The sequence below is a fragment of the Sabethes cyaneus genome, chromosome 3, assembly GCF_943734655.1.
Source record: "Sabethes cyaneus chromosome 3, idSabCyanKW18_F2, whole genome shotgun sequence".
In the NCBI taxonomy this organism is placed as follows: Eukaryota; Metazoa; Arthropoda; class Insecta; order Diptera; family Culicidae; genus Sabethes; species Sabethes cyaneus.
Window position 1 is genome coordinate 241,725,332 of NC_071355.1, and position 20,573 is coordinate 241,745,904.

At 41.8% G+C, this 20,573-nt stretch overlaps 1 protein-coding gene across 1 annotated transcript in view; it reads right to left on the reverse strand.

Annotated features, from left to right (window-relative positions):
* Positions 1-406: 406 nt before the first annotated feature.
* LOC128743645 (ETV5-related protein Ets96B-like) overlaps positions 407-20,573 on the reverse strand; it is a 36,453-nt gene continuing 16,286 nt past the window's right edge. Inside the window, exons 2-5 of the mRNA XM_053840263.1 lie at positions 19,187-19,781; positions 18,912-19,109; positions 10,020-10,157; positions 407-1,344 (exon numbers count right to left, since the gene is read on the reverse strand). Coding sequence (XP_053696238.1) covers positions 407-1,344; positions 10,020-10,157; positions 18,912-19,109; positions 19,187-19,781 — 1,869 coding nt within the window. The remainder of the gene's footprint in view (positions 1,345-10,019; positions 10,158-18,911; positions 19,110-19,186; positions 19,782-20,573) is intronic.

The window sequence follows — 20,573 nt, forward strand, 5'->3', positions numbered from 1 at the left end:
AATAATAAATAACTGAAACACACGCAATTGTTTTTGTTCCAATTTTTCACGTCGTACTTTGAATTTTGATCGACATGCGTTGCGGTTTGATTCTGAACGAATTTCTGATCAGAAAAAGTTTCATCGGAAAGCAGAATTGAGCCAAACTGTCTAAAGTAGCGTACATTTCGGATACAACATTAAAACACATCGTGCGATTGTGAACATCATCAACTAGGTATACACATAATCCATAGTTTATTGCTTTAATTTTTAAGCCCCTCCGGAACAGCTCTGCCCGGGCGGCGAGTTCGGTAACCTTCGGCATTTTTTTTCTTGCCATTATTACAATTCTAGTTATACAACGGAAAGCGCACTCGTCTTGGCCGTTGAGTGAGCGATGCCAAAGAGGAATTTTACCACTGCTCTAATTTCCATGAGTGTACGCGGATGAGCCGGTGTTGAAGTATGAGCTTCGTTCCGTGTCATCCGATACCCCATCGGGCATGCTGGCTTGTCCTCCGTGGCAGGTGGGAGGTGAGGAACTTCCTTGTTGTTGCTGCTGCTGGTGTGGTTGTTGTTGTTGCTGCTGATGGTGGTGATGTTGATGGTGATGGGAATGAAGTGTCCCATCCCCCAGTGCTGAACTGCAGCTAGTTCCGGTCGTAGTACCGCTTACAGTGGTTGTTGCTCCATAGGCCATGTTGAATAGAGCCTCCGGATCGCAGACGAACTTGTAAACATACCGTTCACCGGCCACCTTTTGCATGATTCCTTTCTCGTAGTAGTACCGAAGACTGCGGGACAGTTTGTCGTAGTTCATGGCGGGTCGATTTTTCTGGATTCCCCAGCGTCGGGCCACCTCCTCCGGTTCAACAAGTTTGAACTCCATGCCACGGCCGGTCCACGCGATGCAACCAGCACTGGATGCCGGTTCATCTAGCAGGGCTACCAAGAATTGCCATAGTTGAAGAGAACCGCGGCGCTGATGGAGAGGCCCACTTGGAACAGAAAGCGAATTTAATGGAGATGGGTTGGTGGTAGAGATTGTGGTGAGTGTTGATGCGCCACCCGTTCCGGGGTTACAGTAATCAGGCTCCGAGGAGGTCACAACATCCGACGGTTGCCGATAGCTAGCGTAGCCCGTTTGATGATGCAGAAAGGACTCGGCTGCGTCTTGCTGATGGGCGGCAATGCTGTGCGAGTGGTCCAATGCCGACGTCAAGTGCGAGGTGGAATCCGGAAAGATGGAATGTTGGCTAAGTTGCGGCGAGGAACCGGCCGATTGTTGCTGGCTTTGCAGCTTCAGCGAGGTGTATAATGGATCGGTGAACATTCGCTCCGAGTAGGTATGCCAGGCCGCTACTGCGAAGGGAAAAGAGCAGACGTAAATTTTGCATGAGTTACGAACATCCCCGAAAGTATGCGCTCATTTTGCATAATTAATCTCGCTAATTTCGAGGCGTATTATTTGGGACTCGGCAAGCCAACGCCACAGGAAAATCTCAGTGCCGTGTTTGTTTGCAGCGTCTAATACTTCCCCTGCTCGCTGATGTGTTTTGCGTTGTAATCGGATTTTGCGTGCCATCGAAGCAAACCATGATAGAGAGGGTGGAGCATTTAGCAGATCATCAGCTTCACCGTGGAAACTTGAACGAACCTTGTGCCGGCTAATGTAGGTGTAGTCGGGGGTGGGAAAAGTGCAAAATCCCGATGGGAGTTTACGTTGCAAACGAGGCAAAACAATGCGTATGAAAATTTAATCAATTGTGTTTTGTCCCCGTTGGATTCCGAGAGGTTGAACAACCACCTGTGAGAAGTACAATCCTTACTGTTTGGAAAAGATCTACCTGTCTTTTTGTCAGCCAAATTGAACGAATTTTAAGAAAGTTGAATAAGTAAGTTGATGTATGTCTAAAACAAATTTAAAACAAATTTCAAGCCATAAAAAATGCTCGACTTAACAAACAAAACGTTAAGACTTATTAGGCGATTACCTACCTAAACATAAAACAGCTTTTCTCAGGAATTGGGGAAAAAAGTAATTTGAGAACAATTTCCCTAAAAAATTTTTTTATGAGAGATATGATGAAAACAAACCAGTTTTTCTTTTCAAAAATTCCCAATCCCCAATGCTCAAATATTTTTGCTGAAGTTTTTCGATGATTCTACAATATGAAAATGACTTTCCAGGTTTTACTTTTCCTGACTTGTTGAGCAAACTCAGACGCGTGATTTCTGCGTGTTGTGAGCCGACGGCATCATGAAAAAAAAATATCAAAACACATTTTAACGTATGCATTAAAGAAATGGACTAATTTCGGATGGCGATAAGAAAAACTACAAAAGATAATTTGACGGAATAAATTTTCCTTAAATCCAACGTTTATTAAGCCTTCTACAGAAATGTTTCGACCTCCTGCCGGACGGACTTACGGCAATAGGCCGGAACCTTAGGCATGGTCGATGAAGAGATGGATGACGGCATGTTCTTCAGTTCTTTCGGGGCCATGTCGATCAACCAAGATATATCATTTAACCGGTGGAGCCCCGTAGATGACCGTATATTTATGTGTTTTGAGCATTGAAGGCAAATTCTTAAACTACAACTTAATCAACGTCTGAGCTCCAACGAATAATAAATTCGATGATGCCAAGGGCGAGCTTTATGACAGGACCTATGGAGAGCGACCAAAACATGACGTGAAAATAATGATCGGAAACGTAAATGCGCAGATCGGGTAGAAGGAATTCTTCCGCCCTGTCCTTGGAAGACAGCCTTCATCTGTCGACCAATGATAATGGTCGAAGGCTCATAAATTTTGCCGTGGGCAAAGGAATGACCATTTGTAGCACCTACAGTAACTTTTCATGTTAGAATATTTTGAAACAGACCAGGAGGCATCCTAATGGACAATCTAGTTCTCAGATCGATCATGTCTCGATTGACGGTCGACACTTTTTGGATTGACCAAACTCGTGACCTACTTAGTCATGACCTTGAAATGCGGTCAGGCATATATTAATATTTTTTTTTTTTGAAACGATGATTCTACAATTGATGAAGGGACGGTAAGGGAAAGTAATGAAGAAGGATTTTTTCGGGAATGAAGGGGAAGGGTGGAAAGGAAGGGGGGGTGGTAATAGGTAGCTATTATAGGGTTCAAATCCGGTTATAATCTCTGATTACAGCTTGGTTCGACCCATGCACCTTCCAGCATTGGACAAAAGATTGGAGTCACAACGACAACTTGTTAACCATAGCTACCTATTACCCCCCCCCTTCCTTTCCACCCTTCCCCTTCATTCCCGAAAAAATCCTTCTTCATTACTTTCCCTTACCGTCCCTTCATCAATTGTAAAATCATCGTTTCAAAAAAAAAAAAAACTTTTTGGATGTCATCGATGTACATTCTTTTCGGGGATCAAATTACAATTCGTCGTGTGTAAGATTTGTGCAGAGCTGTAGATCGCGGCGAAGGCTCGCACTGAGAGGATACTACGTTTCAAAATTTAGCGGTTGAAGACAAATGGCTTTGCAGCGAAATTTGCCAGAAAGTTTGGTTTAAAAGGAAAGCTCCATAGTGCCATTGAAACAACCAACTGCAAGAAAGGTGATAGGCATGACGCGTGGAAGACAGCGTAACAGTTGGTTTGAAGCTGAATGCCAGGGAGTAACAAATTAGAAGAGCCAGGCCAGGAGTCGCATGCTCAATGAGGCTACTCGTCAGAACAGAGAATGGTATAGAGAGACTAGAGTAGGACGAGGTTAAGAAGGGAATCAGTCAGCTGGAAAACGGTAAGGCTGCTGGGAAGGAAGCACGGTATCTCGGCTGAACTTCTAAAAGCGGGGAGCGAGCGGCTGTACGAAATAATAAATGCCGGAGGAGTTTTAAATCGTCTCGAGTATAAAAACTATCGAGGCATTCCATTGCTTAATTCTGCCTATAAAGAGCACTCTCGTGTCCTGTTCTGTATACTGAGACCGTTAGCGGAGTCCTTCTTGCTTGACGAATTTTGTGAGGGACACCAATAGTCTACCCTGCCTCAGTTACTAAACAAGTTCCGGGAGTACAACTTGCAGGACGGCGTATGAGCTGTAGCAGATAATACAAGAACATGGTTTTGCGGCAAAACTAGTCACGCTAATTCATGCGACGCTGGATGGATCAAAACTATTAGAATGCTGAGTGAAACCTCAGCCGCACACAGTAAAAAAATACAAAATTTTCTTAAACATCATTGTTAGAGAAAAACACAGACAAACTTCGGCGGCTAGTTTTACGTGCTGTACTCCGGTCATAGAACTGTTTTGTCCGCAGTTGGTGCGTTGAAATGGTATTCGTATTCGCTACATTGCGTCATTTCGCAGTACCCTGGAACGTACGTGTAGATCGATCATTTCCAAAATAGCAGGACAGTCGATATTCCCCTGCAACATATTAGCAGCAAATAAGGCTCTTGCGACGTTCTTTCGTACCTGAAGTATCTCCAAATGGATTAATCGGCATCGTCTCTCGTAGCTCGGCAATCCGAACGGATCTCGCCAAGATAGATGACGGAGCGCAAAACTTGAAGCGGCGTTGGAGCGACTCAATCCTGGCCATTCCGTTTTGGTAATACGAAAACCGTGTTAAAACGAACGGCTGAGCGTGCAGTATAATGCCTTGAGACAATACATGTTGGTGAAGCCTCTAGCGATGCGGAAGATGATGATCCTAGATTTCTGGATGCTTTGTCCACAATGTAGGAAATGTGTCGTCTAAACGATAACTGACTGTCCAAGATAACGTCGAGATCCTTCACTTGGACGACACGCTGGGTTTCAGGACCATCGAACTTGTAGTTGAAAATCACAGGTTGACGGATTCGGGCGAAAGAAATAATGGAGCATTTTTCAGGATTTATGATCATACAGTTCACGTTCACCAATCCATAAAGGTGTCAAGCTCTCGTTGAAGAGGGATTGCATCGACCTTGGCGTGAATTCTCAAGTAAATCTTCAGATCATCGTTGTATGATAAACGAGGGCCTTTAAGAACGTGGCTGACATCATTGAAGTACAGCAGGAAGATTAACGGTCCCAAATGACTGCCTTATGGGATTCCAGACGAGGCCGAAAACGCGAGTCTTTCCAATTTGGCAATTGCAATAGCATAATTGACTTTGTCGAAAGCCACAGATAAACAGTATAGATGACGGCCGTTTGAGCACGATCCGCTAAGCTTTCCGCAATATATGATGTGAAACATAGGAGATTTGTAGTGGTTGATCTACCTGCGATGAATCCATGTTGATTATCACTTAGGCTGCATGTTTGTTTGCAGTGGGACAGCAGCGGAGTCATGATTACAAGCTCGAATAACTTCGAAGCGGCACACAATGATGGGATTCCACGGTAGCTATTAATTTCTTTCCGATCCTCTTTTTTATTTATGAACAGGAAACATAATATGGGCAGTTTTCCATACGGTCGGAAATACCCCGCTTGAGACGGACAGGCTGACCACCAGCCGAAGGGGGATAAGTAGGTCAGCGATGTGCTTCTTCAAAAACATAGACGCGATACCATCTGGGCCGGCTTTACTCGAGGATTTTAACGTTGAGGCGGCTCTAGAGATCATTGTTTCTCCTCTCACAAGCTCCTTGGTTTTGCGGCCAGCGTCGATATCATCGGAGTCAATTGATCCAGTTTCGAGTGCAATTTTATGTCCGACTTCGTGCCATTTTCGGCTGGTAAATTGCTGAATAATGCGTACCGTCGGTGCCTTGCGCACCTGTAGGCTTCGATGGTCTTCCGGCGTCACCACGGGCCTGTTGCAGGCTTTAAGAGCCACTATGAGAAACACTAATGCACTGGAGGAATCGAACTAACAAGGAAATTCGGACTGGAACAATCGATATAGACTCATGCGACGAATAAGGACTATGAATTGGAAACTCCGGATGTGGGACTGCCGATCTCTCAACGGCCAAAGGAGCATTCAAGTGCTCTCCGACGTATTGAAGAGCCGGAAGTCCGACTTCGAAGCGCTGCAGAAGGTGTGCTGGAAAGGCTTAATGGTACGTACGTTCAGAGAGAGATGGATATATCATCTGCCAGCGCTGCGGCAACACACACGAGCTGGGTACAGCTTCATAGTGATGGGCGAGATGCGGAAACGACTGATTGGGTGGTAGCTAATCAGTCCTCGGATGTGCAGGTTGAGAATCAACGGCCGGTTCTTCAACATAAGCATCCTCAACGTGCACAGCCTTCACCTCCGAAGTAACGATGACGACAAGGATGGATTCTACGCGCAGTTGGAGAGTGAATACGACCGCTGCGCAATATATGATATCAAGATCGCCATCGGGGATTTTAATGCTCAGACCGGCCAGGAGGAGAAACGCAAACCGGTGATTGGAAGGTTCAGTTCACATCAGCTGACCAATGAAATGGGCCTAAGACTTTGCCGCCTCCTGTGAACTTGGCCGTACGTAGTATCTTCTTCCAGCACAGACTCTTACACAAGTACGGTCTTACACAAGTACGGTCTTACACAAGCCAAATCAGACAGAATCACAGATCGACCACATCTCAGACATTATCGACGTCAGTTCCTATCAAAGCGTTACCGTTGACTCGGACCACTGCCTAGTGATGATTAAGAAGCCCCCTAAACTTTCCGTTGAGAACAATATTCGGTACCGATGCTGGCCGTTTGTATGCACCGGCTAATTGTTAGAATTTGAGATGCGGAACAGCTACCAGAGGAGTGGAAAGATGGGATTATCTGCCCGATCTATAAAAAGGGCGACGAGTTGGACTGCGAGAGACATCGAGCGATCACCGTTCTCAATGCCACCAATAAAGTGCTGTCCCAAAACATTTTCCGCCGACTATCACCAATTGCGAACAGATTTGTGAGAACTTATCAAGCCAGCTTCGTCGAAGGTCGGTCTACAACGAATCACATATTTACACTGCGGCAGTTCCTCCAAAAGGTCCGTGAATACAGAGTTCCAACGCACCATTTGTTCGTTGACTTCAAAGCCGCATACGATACCATCGATCGGAAAGAGCTACGGAAAATCATGGACGAGAACAGCTTTCCCGGGAAGCTCATCAAACACAGTGTTGTGGACGGATTTCGGGTGGATTTTAAAGTTCATTCGAATCACACAGAGGGCTTCGTCAATGTGATGGTCTCTCATGCCTGCTGTTCAACATAGCGCTACATCGTGTTATGAACCGAGTGGATATCAACACACGGGGCACGATCTTCAACAAATCTAGTCAATTCGTCTGCTTTGCTGATGACATGAATATTATCGGCAGAACATCTGTGGAGGTGGCTGAACAGTACTCCAGATTAAAGCGCGAAACAGAAAAGATTGGGTTCAAGGTAAATATATCTAAGACAAAATATACGCTGGCCGACGGAACCGATGCCGACCGACGCAGCTTGGGTAGTAGTGAAATGATCGACGGTGATGAGTACGAGGTAGTCGACGAAATTGTCTACAATGGCTCACCGTGAGATTCGCGTATTGTCAGCGGAAGTCGGGCTTACTATGGGCTTCACAAGCAATTGCGGTCGAGCACAATAAGCCCCCATACACAGTGTACACTATACTAGACGCACATTAGACCGGTTGTTCGTTACGGGTATGACCTGCGAGTGCTTGGAATTTTCGAAAGACGAAGTTTCGAAGTAGTTTTCGAATTCAGAATGCCATAATAAATACTGTATTTACTCCAGATACTAATGTATCTAACTGGAAATGTAAAATCAAAATTGCATGGAATAAAAACTCCACTACACAGCCAGTTATTAGCATTGACGGTTTCCAGCCACATTAGCTAGGGGGGAAAACAATCAGACAACCACGAAATGTTAATTAAAAGCATCATTTCATTTATATCAATTATTAAGTACGAACAATTAGTTACTCATTTCACGGTCGACTCCCGAATGCGCACCCTTGCCTTTCTTCCTGTTTTACCCGCTTCACCCGTCCCGCAAAAAATAGTCGCACTATGGGGCGACGCCCTGGCCAAAACCGTAGAATTCACTTCCCAACTTTACCACCAATGTTCAGCCGCAAAAAAATTTTCGCCTTGAAAAAGAAACGTAATCTCCCATTGTGAATCGGGGGTGAGAACTGTAATGTAATCCAAGTGGAACGCTAGAATTCTAATCCTTGTGTCATCATCACGTGCGGCGGCATTCAGGTTTAATGAAAGGGGTTAAACCCCCGTTCGGGCCCGGCTATACGCTTCAAAATAAATATTTTCGGTTGTCTAAAATTTTAATAAAGCATCATTTTTAAATGATTTTGCTGTTGTTCAATGGTGGATGATGGAAGTATTCGGCATTAAAGCCTGAAATATGTAAACAGAGCAGAATTTTCCCTTTGCTAAGTACCAGCAGTGGAAGTCAAAAAACACGACCTAATAGGGGGAAGGACGGTGGATATTTTCCCCGAAAAAGGTGAGGGTTGATAATGCTAATGAATATTCTATTAGCATTGCTAGCCGATTGTGAATGACTGAATGAAGACATTTGCTGACCCTTTGCAACATTAATACCTAATCGTTGATGATATTGATGGTGCCTTTCAGCATGGAAGGAGAAAACAATAGCTTCAAGTTCATGTACCATTTTGGAGGGTTGCGTTTATTTTGCTAGGTGAGGAATGATGCTCAACCTAACGGAATTTGGTTTAGCAGGTTATGTCCGTTCATAAACAATTTAAATTCACAACCGCCCATTCTGCGTTTTTTCTGAAAATAAACAAATTACTTTCAGAATAATTTTTGAAATTTTGAATAGATAACGGGTCTGGCATAGACTGCATTTGAAAACTAGAACTAGCAAGTCTAGAAAGTCAGACGGCTTTCAATATCTCGATTCGTTTTTGGTAGAACAATTAGTTGTACTGCACAATGACTGAGAAATATTTCAGCCACTTTTCACGTCATTCGGAGGAAAATTTGCGATTATAATTTGATAAAAAAAAATCTGCCGTTCACGGTCCTAAGCTAGGAACACAATGGGCACCTGATAGGAGATTGTCAATTTCGCGGTGGATTGTTATCTTTCAATACCCGCTAATCCACCGCCAATCAGATTAATAAAAGTGTGTGCTGATAGCGCGTGACGGATCGCGGTTTTCACTTTAGGGCAGCTCAGAAAAAAGCATCGTTTTTGTGCAGTTTGTAGCCTTCGATTGATTCCAAACGAAGCTTGAATACCAATTCCCGCAGCAGGCAGCCCAAGCCAGCAGCGTCGTTGTTCATTGTTTGTCATTTCCACGGAACTGCATTTCCATATTTTTTTCACCGTGGGTGGGGGTGCAAGAATATAGAACTCAAAATGTTTGCTATTACGGGTGACTTGCACACTAAAAAGATCATGTCCCTCACCCCTCGCTACGATGTAAAGAAGGAAAACATGTTTCCATCACCGACAAGGAGCGAGGGAAAGTGACACAGCAGCTACCGACCCTTGAAGACTGGGTGACAATTTTATTTTCATTAATCGAAATTGAATTTGTCACTTTCGGTGATTCTTTGCCGACTTCTGCGGTACAGTCAAGACGAGTGTATGAATATAGGATTTCGACACAAAAACCCCACACAAAGAAAGTCCCTTCGAACACGAGTGTCAAGTGGAAAATCAAACAGGTGGGTGGAGTGGAGCATTATTTCTTCTATTCGGCAGGTTCCTTGTGCCGAAAGCAAACCAACGGAAGTCACCGTCGGCATTTTGCCCTTCGTGCGATCCCTTCCTCGAGGGGCGCTGTAAATTGGCACAGGATGTCATCGTCGGTCGTGTTTTTTTTCCCAGAGGGGGTGTAAAATTAAATTATGCGGCAATTTTGATTCGAGATTATTCATCTGGTTTGGTCTGACTCGGACTGAGTGTGGGAATTTTGTAGTTTGAATGCGAAAGTCAATTTGCGCTTTCCGACGGGAAGCATCCGGTAAATCGCGAAAATTTGGATTTTTTGCCAGCGAGTGTGACTTGCCGTTTTGGTTTGCTCATACTTACCGTCGCTTGGTTCTCGCTTCACTAGCTGGGGTGGCGTAGATAGGCGGTAGCAGTAGGCGGCGGCTGCCGCTGCTGGGTGGGTCGAAGGAGTTGTCGCGAAATCGAAGAATGCCGAACGCTCGTTGCGGAGGGGTTTACCTGTGAACAGAAGACGGGAGTTGGTATGATTTGGTAGGAAATAAATTGCCAGCAATCTACGCAAAAATTAAACATCCGTTAAGAAGTTCTGCGGCGAGTTCACCGAGAAGCTTCATATTTTTTAGATAAAAGAAATATTGTATATGTTCTTGGCATGAGAAAAGGAGGTTAACCGAAGAATTCCTGCTGTGCAGACTTGTTAAGCATGGTTCTTTGAAGATCATGTCCGCACTGTTTTGACTGGTGTAAACTGAACTGTTTGCTGAAGAATGTCTTTAAGTCAGTAGCAGTTTGAGGAGATAGTGTGTCTTCTAGCAAGCACCAAAGTTTGTAACAGGCAGCATGTAGTGAACCGTAATTATGTTGTACTTAGTTTCAGAATAAGTTTTGGAAGCTGCACATTGAGCTGTTTCAAAACAACACTGAAAGCGTAAGAAGTAGACCTTTCTATAACGGAAAATGTGAAAAATGCCGAAAAGTTTAGTAATAAAATCCGTATGCATTGTGTCTGGGCCTTTAGAGTGACAGTGAATCCACCTACTAAAGTGATATAAACCTTTATTTTTTAAAGGCTCCCAAAATATTTTGTTAGTTCATTTATTTATTTATTTATTTATTTATTATTACTTCATCTGACTCTGAGAGTCTACATGAATGATTTCTATAAAACATTGGTGCTTCTTAACCTTTGTACAAATTTATGCGATGGCTCATCGAAATTAAACAACTCTTCCACTTTCGAAAATGTTCTAACACATGCAGTAACGGGGTCATTACATCCAAAGACGGTACGGTGGAATGAAGTTTGCAGTAAGCCGGTGGAACGTATAGAAGTCCAATGCTGTGAAGTACGAAAGTCCAATAGAGATAAAAGTCTGGGGGAATCGATTTCACCGTTGATGACTTTGGCCACGAATACTGCCAGGTGCGTTTTTCGTCGATAATCTAGCGAGTCTAGATCAAGTAGCCGGCAGCGATCAGAATACGGTGGAAGGCTCTCTGGATGACGCCATGGTAGATGTCGCAGACCAAGCAGAATGAATTTCCTTTGTACTCGTTCGATGCGCAGGTTCCATGTTAACTGCTGAGGACACCATACAATACTACAGTTTTCAAGCAGTGGTCGAACCAGAGCACAATACAAGGATTTGAGGCAATGCGGATCATTGAAATTTCGTCCAATTTTAGAAATGAATCCCAGTTGACGCATTGCCTTCGAAATAATCGATTCATGGTGTAGGTCGAATGTTAGCTTAGTATCAAGTAACACACCAACAGTTGAATAGAATCGGACTTTTAATGCGGTAAAAACTTATCACCTCACATTTTGCCACACTTAGTGCGAGTCAGTTTCGTTTACACCAATTAACAAATGTATCAAGTAATTCTTGCAGGCGGCGACAATCATCAGTTTTTCCAACAGGTAGAAACAGTTTCAAGTCATCAGCATACACAAGTCTGCATCCGATGTCCAATAGCAATGTGACGTCGTTGAAAAACAGTGGAAAAATCAGTGGTCCCATATTACTACCTTGCGGAACGCCTGACGTGTTGGTAAATTGCGCAGAAATACATGAGCCAAGCTTCACGCGCAATACCCTGTCAAGCAAGTACGAGCTGAGCCATTGCACTAGTTGTTGGGTTGCACCGAGTCGAAAAAGTTTACGCAATAATATTGAATGGTCAATCCGATCAAGAGCTGCCTTCAAGTCCGTGTAGATTGCGTCCACTTGCTTCTTATTCTCTATTTGCGAAATGCAGATAGAGGTAAACTCCATTAAATTCGTACAAACGGAAAGACCAGGTATGAAGCCGGGCTGAGCTGAAGATATGTAGTTTTTTGTACGAGACAACATCATACTGCTAACAATTATTTCGAACAATTTTGACGCGGCTGATAAATTAGTAATTCCGCGATTGTGTCTAACGTTCCGGCGGTCACCTGTTTTATACACTGGGTGGGAACATAAACGACTCATTTCAAATATTCGGGAATTTAACCTGTTCGAATGATTTGTTAAAAATATTGCGTAAAGGAACGGCCAACGGTACAATACAGCGATTCAAAACTACAGCTGTGATGCCATCAGGCCCCGCAGAGAAGGAACGCTTCAGTTTTTTTTGCAGCGGTAATTACCATGTCAGTAGTAATCTCAAACACATTCAAGTCGACCAAATCAGCTGGAACGTATGAAGCAGCGGTTTGTGCATCCTAATCAGAGGCTGTTTCTAATATAGTCTATCCAGCTTTTTACGAGCCATAATGGCGGACGTGTTCGTAATATTTGAACAGCATTTTTGACATTTTCTTAATACATCGCACGTTTTCTTTCCGCGCGTTCACGATAAAACTAAAGGAACGTGCGGACAGAAAACGTGCGATGTATTAGGGAAATGTCAAAAATGCTGTTCAAATATTACGAACACGTCCGCCATTATGGCTCGTAAAAAGCTGGATATAGAGATACAGTAATATAGAGACTTTGTCTAATATAGTAACTGTCTACACTAGCGTGCCCAGACATACACAAAAGTTGAGGCATCCGACCTTTCCGTAGAATGTTTTGGCCAGGCAAATCGACTAATCGTTGAATGTCGAATCTATTATTATCTATGATCACAAATATACTGAACGACCAGATTGAAAACTCCGGACTTTCGGCTGCAATTGGATTTAAAATCAAAGTTGGTATTAGACCAGACCAGTTGAAATTGAACTTAACATTTGTAATAGGGCATTAAATTAGATTTGAAATTCGACTTAAATTTTGAGTAATCTGAAAGTTTTATTTCGAGCTTAAAAGAAAATTTGAAGTTATTATTTCGAAATGGGACTTGAAATTGGAGTTGAAATTGGACGTAATTTGGATTTAAATTGAACTTGAGATTAGACTTGGAATTACATTTGAAAAAGACTTGAAATTGGAGCTCAAATTTTGCTAGAAGTTGGCCTCGAGGTAAGATGCTGGTCGAATAAGCCAGTCGTCGTATGTTCGAATCTCGGCTGGGAAGGCTGGGAGTCAATAGGATCGTAGCACTGACCCCGCACTGTCCTGTATTCTAACAGCCGGTTGCGAAGTCTGTCGTATAAAAACAGAAGGTCAAATTTCGATAACGGAATTAGCATCCAGGCTTTCTGTTTTGGGCTTGATATCAGAGTTTAAATTGGAGTTGAATTAGATTGGAAATTGGGCTTAAAATCGGACATGTAATTGAACTGGACATTGGGCATAAAACGAGGCTTGAATTTGGACGTAGACACGACCTTTATTTGAAATTACGATTGACATAATTCATCTTACCATCTGACTCGTTTAACCTCTTTTCTGTTTCTTTTTTTTTTAGTCCCGTTTGCTGACTTTTAGTTGCATTTCATCTTCTTTTCTGTACTGTTTTCATGGTTTTTGTTCGCACCTTTCTTCTTTTCTTTCCGTCTTTTCTACTTTTCTCTCGTCTTTCCTTTTTTTGTTACCTGTTTCCTGATTCTTTGTTTCGTTTTTCTTCGTTTCCTGTCCCATTTTTTCTTATTTTCACCTCTGTTTTTCCTCTTGTTTTTCACTCATTTTTTATAATTTTCCTTTTACTTTTTTCCTTTCTTTTCCCGTTTCCCTCGTTTCTTTTATCGGTTTTTTATCTCTTGCTACTCTTATTTTCCATTTTGATTTTTCCGTTTTTCCTTTCTTGTCTCGTTTTCCCTCTTTTTTCCCGTATTCCCTCTTTTTATGTATCGTTTTTCCCTGACTAGTCTTCACTCGTTTCCCTCCTTTATTCTCTCGGGTTTCCTTTTTTCTACCCGTTGTTGTCGTCCTCTTTCTCTTCATTTTCTGTCGTGTTTTTCGTAATTTTCAGTTCATTTTTTGTTTTCTGTCCCGTTAAGTCTTTTTCTATTTTTTGTTCTCATCTTTTCCGTTCTTCCTCTCATTGTGTACTGCTTTTCCTCCTTTTCTGTCGCCATCTGTTTGTTGTTTTATTCGGTTTGTCTTGTATTCTCGTTTCTGCTCCCGTATTTTTTCCTTCCAGGGGTAAAAAAATTTCATTTTTTCCTTTTTTGTTCCGTTTTTTCTACTTTTCGGTCAAGTTTGTCGTTATGTCCTCTCTCGTTTTTCCTTCTTTTATCTCATTTTTGACGTAGGACTACGTCTTACGGCAAGTTTTGAGATAGGGTGTTATTCCAAAAAATCGAAAAATGCGAGCGTCACGAAAAATGATAGGTTTTGAGTGCTAATAGCTCAGCGGTTTTCCAATCGATATTCAATATTCTTACACCAATCGACCGGAAAATCTTCTAAGAATTGGCCCAAATGAAGAAAAGTATGGATTCTTGATGCTGAACTATTGAAAAATTGAAAATAATAAACTTATGTTTTACCAGAATTCATTCTGTTGGAAATGACGCCATCAAAGTAAAAACGCGTTTTCACGCGTCGGCTTATAATTCAGTCAATTTTCAATAGATTTCCAAGATATTTACACCAATAGATCGGAAAATCGATTTGGAAGATATTGAAAATATAGAAAACTATTGATTTTCAATGCGCGTCATTGAAAAATTGAAAATAACTAACTCGGTCGTACTAGAAATTGTCGCTTTGCGATTGGTTGAAATAATTTCCAATTATTATCGAACAAGTCTTGGTACAATTCAGGATGCACCGAGAAAGTTGCTGGTAAGTTCCATTTAATTCTACTATAACAAACTTACAAGAGAATTAAATGGAATCCTACCCTTTCTCGTTGATTGCTAATTGGCTTGAAAATTGAGATGAATCACCAACGGTAATACGAGCGGTGACGCAGTCGTGCACGTCTGCAGTTCCCGGTCGGTCGTATTCATCGGTTGTTGAGGAAAGGAAAGTATGCTGAGCGTGTGTTGGAGCTGGAGCGCACGTTTCACTGCCGTAATGAAATATCTGGCTGCCGAAGTTCTGAAATTGGCAGGAAATATGCTGCTCGCGACAACGAAACTACCAGAATTATCGTCACTTGCAGCTGGCATCCGTAACAACGAAGAGTTGAACAAATTGCTGTCCGGTGTCACCACTGATCAGAGAAGTGTTTTTCCGAACATCCAAACTGTTTTGTTGTTGCCCAAGAAGACGGAAAAGAAGGCTTAAATTTCCAACATATCACGCCGACAAAATGTTCTTTTAAGGACGAAACATAATGTTCATGATGATTTGGGGAATTTTCGCTCACTGATTTTAATTCTATTTAATTCGATTGATTCTAATTGTTCGCTTCTTATCAAATAATTTTAACCGATCACCTCTCGCGCTTCTGTTCGCTTGTTGCTGCCGGTTGAGTTGCCCATCTCGTAAGGTACCAAAGCAGCCAATAAATATACCAGCTCCAAGTAAATGAGTTCGGTCAAGCGTCAAAATGCATAAAACCATGGGTAATAAAATGAAATAGTTTTAGTAACATTTTTTGCATCTTCATATAAGAATTTGTTCGTTCTTGAAAGAACGGTTTTCGGTAATTGATGAAACCTAGGAAACTTAGAACTTAGGGCTTTTCACTCTGTTTTCTTTAGCAACACAAATTTATTCATCACCAATGCTACCGTAATAATACGCAGCGTAATTTTTCTTTGGCAGCATAAGGCGAATGGCTCCTTGGTAACTTTGCTCTTTTGTTCAGACTGAAATTGAAATGCTCCATTTTATTTAACGTACATGATAGAATGAAGGACCATGAAAAATAGGTGTGACTGATTCTTGTCGCTTGCTCTGGTACATAACAAGTGGTAAGCCGGCGAACAGCATTACTCAAACGCTAGCTGAGCTACTGCCAACATCGTTTGCCAGGGCAAACGAACGTCACGCTCGACTCGTGCACTTTTGCAGTGTGTGTGCAGTGCAGTGTGTTGGAGCTGGAGCTGGAGCACTCGTTTGGCTGCCGTGATGAAATATCTGGCTGCTGAAGTTCTGGAATTGGCAGGAAATAAGCTGCACGCGACAAAAAAACGACCAGAAGCATCCCACGTCACTTGCAGCTGGCCACTTGAAGTGGTATTTCATCGTGATTCAGGACCATACACGAATGGCTTCGTTAATCGCATAGCTGCTGAAGCTTTCAGTCTGGTCTTTTGCAACAAGCCGTGACTGGTGAGCGGTTATCGGTACTTCAATTTACCGAACAGATAATTACGTTAAGTGCGTTAGTGCAAGTTTATTCCAAGCTGGAGTTATGATAATCAAACAATCGGTCCTTTCAAGGGCCACACAACGATTGAAGAGTTTATTATATTTTCTACTTAATACTAGAATAACACAGGCAACGAGGAAAAAGTTGAATTTTTCGCCGAAACGGACGACCAAAAAATGACGGAAATAAGTTTTCTGGTCACGGGCGACATTTTCTGCGACTTCCAAAACGTCTGCAGCTTGTTAATGCTTTATTATCAGTGATCTTTTGTAAGCCGCGGAAAAGTTGCGCAAAATTTTCAACTTTTTGAAAAGTGTCGTGTACCGTCTACCGATTAACTGAGGAAAAGCATTATTCAACATGGAAACAGATTATAAAAATTTATTTACTGTTTGGTTTAGTTACTGAATTGGTTTCGTTTTAATAAAATAGATTCAATCAATTCATGGATATAACTCCAAAATCGGTTGAGGATAGAACGTATACAATGTTACTACTTTGATAAACGTTACGTATGTAGGTTGTAGACTTGAAGAATCGTATTATTACATACATGGATAGATCCTACTATCGCTACAAAGAGACTTACGTGGTCCTACGTCACCTACGCGGTCGTTTCTTGTGCACAACCCCTCTGATATTTTGTTTCTCTTCCGAACTCCCTCTGTTTTTGTCCAGTCTTCTGTTTTTGCCTTGTTTTCTTCTCATTTACAACACTGATTCGCATTCGTCAATTTCTTCGAAAACGGCTAAAATCACCTTTCATAAACTAACATATGCCAGTCAAAAATTATGCCAGTTAAAAGACCATCTAAAGCCAGTTGTTTTACTTGAATTTTATAAAGGTTACTTAAAGGGCACTTGAATTTTATAAAGGTTTCAATGCGGTATTAATCATTACCTCTGGTTTTATTGTGGTATTACGCAATACCAAGAGGATACCAGTCAAAACACACTTATAGCTAGCTAAAAAACCATAATAAAACTGTTAATTGAGCAAACTTTTTGTGGTTGCTTGTATTCCCACGATAAAACTAGTTGGCTGCACTGCGTCGGAAACAACTAAAATGATTTTGCTAGAAATTGAGATTGACTAACTGAATATATTTATTTTGTTAAAACAACAAGTTCTTGAAAATTGCAAAATATCAATGGCGCGTTGATTTTATTCATCTGACGATAAATTTTAATGCGCATATGCTGCAAACGAACTAAGATTGTTCAAAACTTATCAATTATTCTATGGGACATTTTATTATGGTCGCTATAAACCAAGCCGATCAGAATGATCTGATAGTAAAACTTTAACTTTTCTGCTCACGGATGTATTTCCAAGTTGTTTATAAAGTTTATAGTTTATAAAGTTTATAAAACTTTTCATTAAATTATGGTGGTGTCATGCAGCGAAAGCTTCAGTGGTTTTCTTACTGCTTTCAGCAAAGCATGAAGCAACTACTTGAGCTTATAACCTGATTCTTATAGAGGTTATAAAAACATTCTGAGGAGTAGACCACTTGGTCAGAAGGCAGTTTTATAGCGGTCATCAGAAAGTTCCTGTGGAGCTCATAGTTTTATTAGCGGTTTTATGAAATTGGTCATGAAAACTACTGTAGAAACGTAATAAAACTTAGAAATGTTACTTGGTATGGATGAATATTCCTCGTTTTCTGCCTAGTCTTCATACAAGACTGCAGTTTCAAGTATATTCTTACAATTATCGATGTAATTGGTTGAGAGGAAGGATGGCTGCTCTACGAACTCTCTACGTTCAAGACATTAATTTGGTCTAACTTTAATAAACAAGTGATAAAATTGATTAAATAGAAGGGGTAATTTTACATTTACTCAAAAGTGTTTACTTTAAGGACATCGACTTAGTCTAGGTTCAATCGAAATGTATCAATGTATATCAATGGCTAGGGTTAGAAATGTTTCTAGCCGATTGATGCAAATGTCTCCAAAATTCGTTGAAAAATTGCTGAACAAAACGTAACCACTTTTTGTTACATGTTCATTTCTCGTACTTCTAAAGTGCACACCATATATAGAAAACAAAAACGTAGTTCTACGTTAAAAATCAAACCCATAAACTATGAAATATTTATCTTTGAAATTATAAATGAATGTATAATACACAATGTTTATTCTTTATCATTATATTTTATACCTATCGCTCAGAAAGTGGTCATAAATTGGAAATGAAATTGCGTTCCCAATCATCATCATGATTCTAGAGAACATGGCTCGAACACTTCGGCAAACATTGGATATTTTTACTGGAACTTGCTTCCACGCTTAAATTCACATTATTACGCCCGCCGGGCATCGAGCTGGGCTGGCAAACGTTAATGTTTAACAACAATATTTACTTTATCCCAGCAGCAATGCACTGGCAGAGGTATCTTTCACATCACAACGCGCAGCCTGCTTCGACAATGTGCATGCTTGGATGGTAAACATTGACTGACAGTGGAGCAGTAGAAAAAGATCCAAATATTTTACAATTTCGCTACCGACGGCGCTCCTATTGTTTCATATTGTTAAATTTGTTTCCTGATTCTGAGCTCTAGGCCGTATGTTCACAGAACAGGAAAAGAACTGACTTACCGGCATGCCTCAAGCCATAGCTGTCGCAGTTTTCGTCCAGGCCGATACCCTCGTGTGTGACAGCCGCCGCTGCTGCAGCCGCCGTCCACAGGTCCCGTGGATGAGGATGCGAGTGCGGATGATGATGGTGGTGGTGATGATGGTGCGGGTGGGAATTCAACCGATATTCACTGCCCAGACGATACTCCGAGTAGTAGTCTACGGGAAAGGATGAACGTGGAATTTGATTATCCCGTCGGCGATAATTGGGAAGGTCATAGCTAAGTGTGATTTACCATTGTGCAAAGCCGACGGTGTATTGTGATGGAACGGGTTCATCTGGGGCAGCGTCGTGAGTGACGTTGCTGTGCCATTTCCTCCGGAACTGGGTGGTGGGGGCGACGGTATGCTTCGTTTACTACTACTGCTGCTACTGCTAGTGCTGCTGGTGGTGCTCCCATTGGTGGCTATGCTACTGTTATGGTGAGGGAGGTGCTGCTGCTGATGTTGCTGTTGTTGCTGGGAGTGATGATCACTACCACTTAGTGGATGATTGTGGCCATTGTCCTGCTGCAATTGTTGCTGCTGTTGCTGCTGCTGTTGCTGCTGCTGTTGCTGACCGACCGGATGGTGATGATGGTGATGGTGGTTATGGTGATGCTGAAGCAGATAGACTGCCGATGCTGGCGAGGACAGTGAGGTGGAGAGAAAATCATTTGCTTGTGCTTCATCGCCGCTGTTGCTGCTGTTGTGGTTGCTTCTGACTAGTAGCGAGCTGACGTTTGTTCGATTGTCACCCCCGCTGACAGCGAGCACTACCGTCGTTGGGGAAGACTTCGAAGAGGTTGGCGATGCGTCTAGCATCAGGGAAGATGCGGTTGAGCTTTCCTGCTGTGAACAGATTTTTCAAGGAAAACCCCGAAGCAAAAAAGAAGAGACAGAAAGAAAGGAATTGCTTTTGAGTTCAATCAAGTTCATCATTTATCAAAAGATGGTTTCCACTGTGGGTTGTATCCAGTCCAAGGTAGAATCACAGCGAGGGGTTATTGCATTTAATATTTCTATTAGTGACTAGTCTATTAATTTTACGCTGACATTCTAACGTTTGACAAGCTCTGATGTGCCGTATAAATTGATATAGAGGGGAGTCTGCAAAAAGATCAACCTGTGTTTAAAAATTGTAAAACGCTTAATTTTACATGATACACATTGTAAGGGAGTTCCTTTCATTTTTTGGAGTGGAGATACATGCTTCGTGTCTAAAGTTTACATAATTACTTATTCTCAATATGTGAACCAATATTGAAGTCATGATATTGGTTTTGTTTATTTTATGATAATAGGCCGTATGAATAAAACAGTTTGCTTTACTTTTCCCGTGTAAATCTTATGGGAGCATTTGCTCTAGCTCTTTTATTCATATGGCCTAATATCTTCGGAAGTGCGAAACTTTGTTAAAAAAACCGTTGGAAAACTATCGCCAAGAATATTGTTTAAGAGTTCAATGTGAGATAAAGCAAAGTGTAGCTTTGTGTTGTTTAAAACAAATATAGCTATGAACCAAAACAGGTTGCGCTAATTATAAGGTAAGTTTGAGAAGCTATTATAAAGAAAACTGTACTGATTTTGCTCGAGTTCAATTGCATTCAGCAGTTTTCTCTGGTTGAAGATACGCCCAATTGA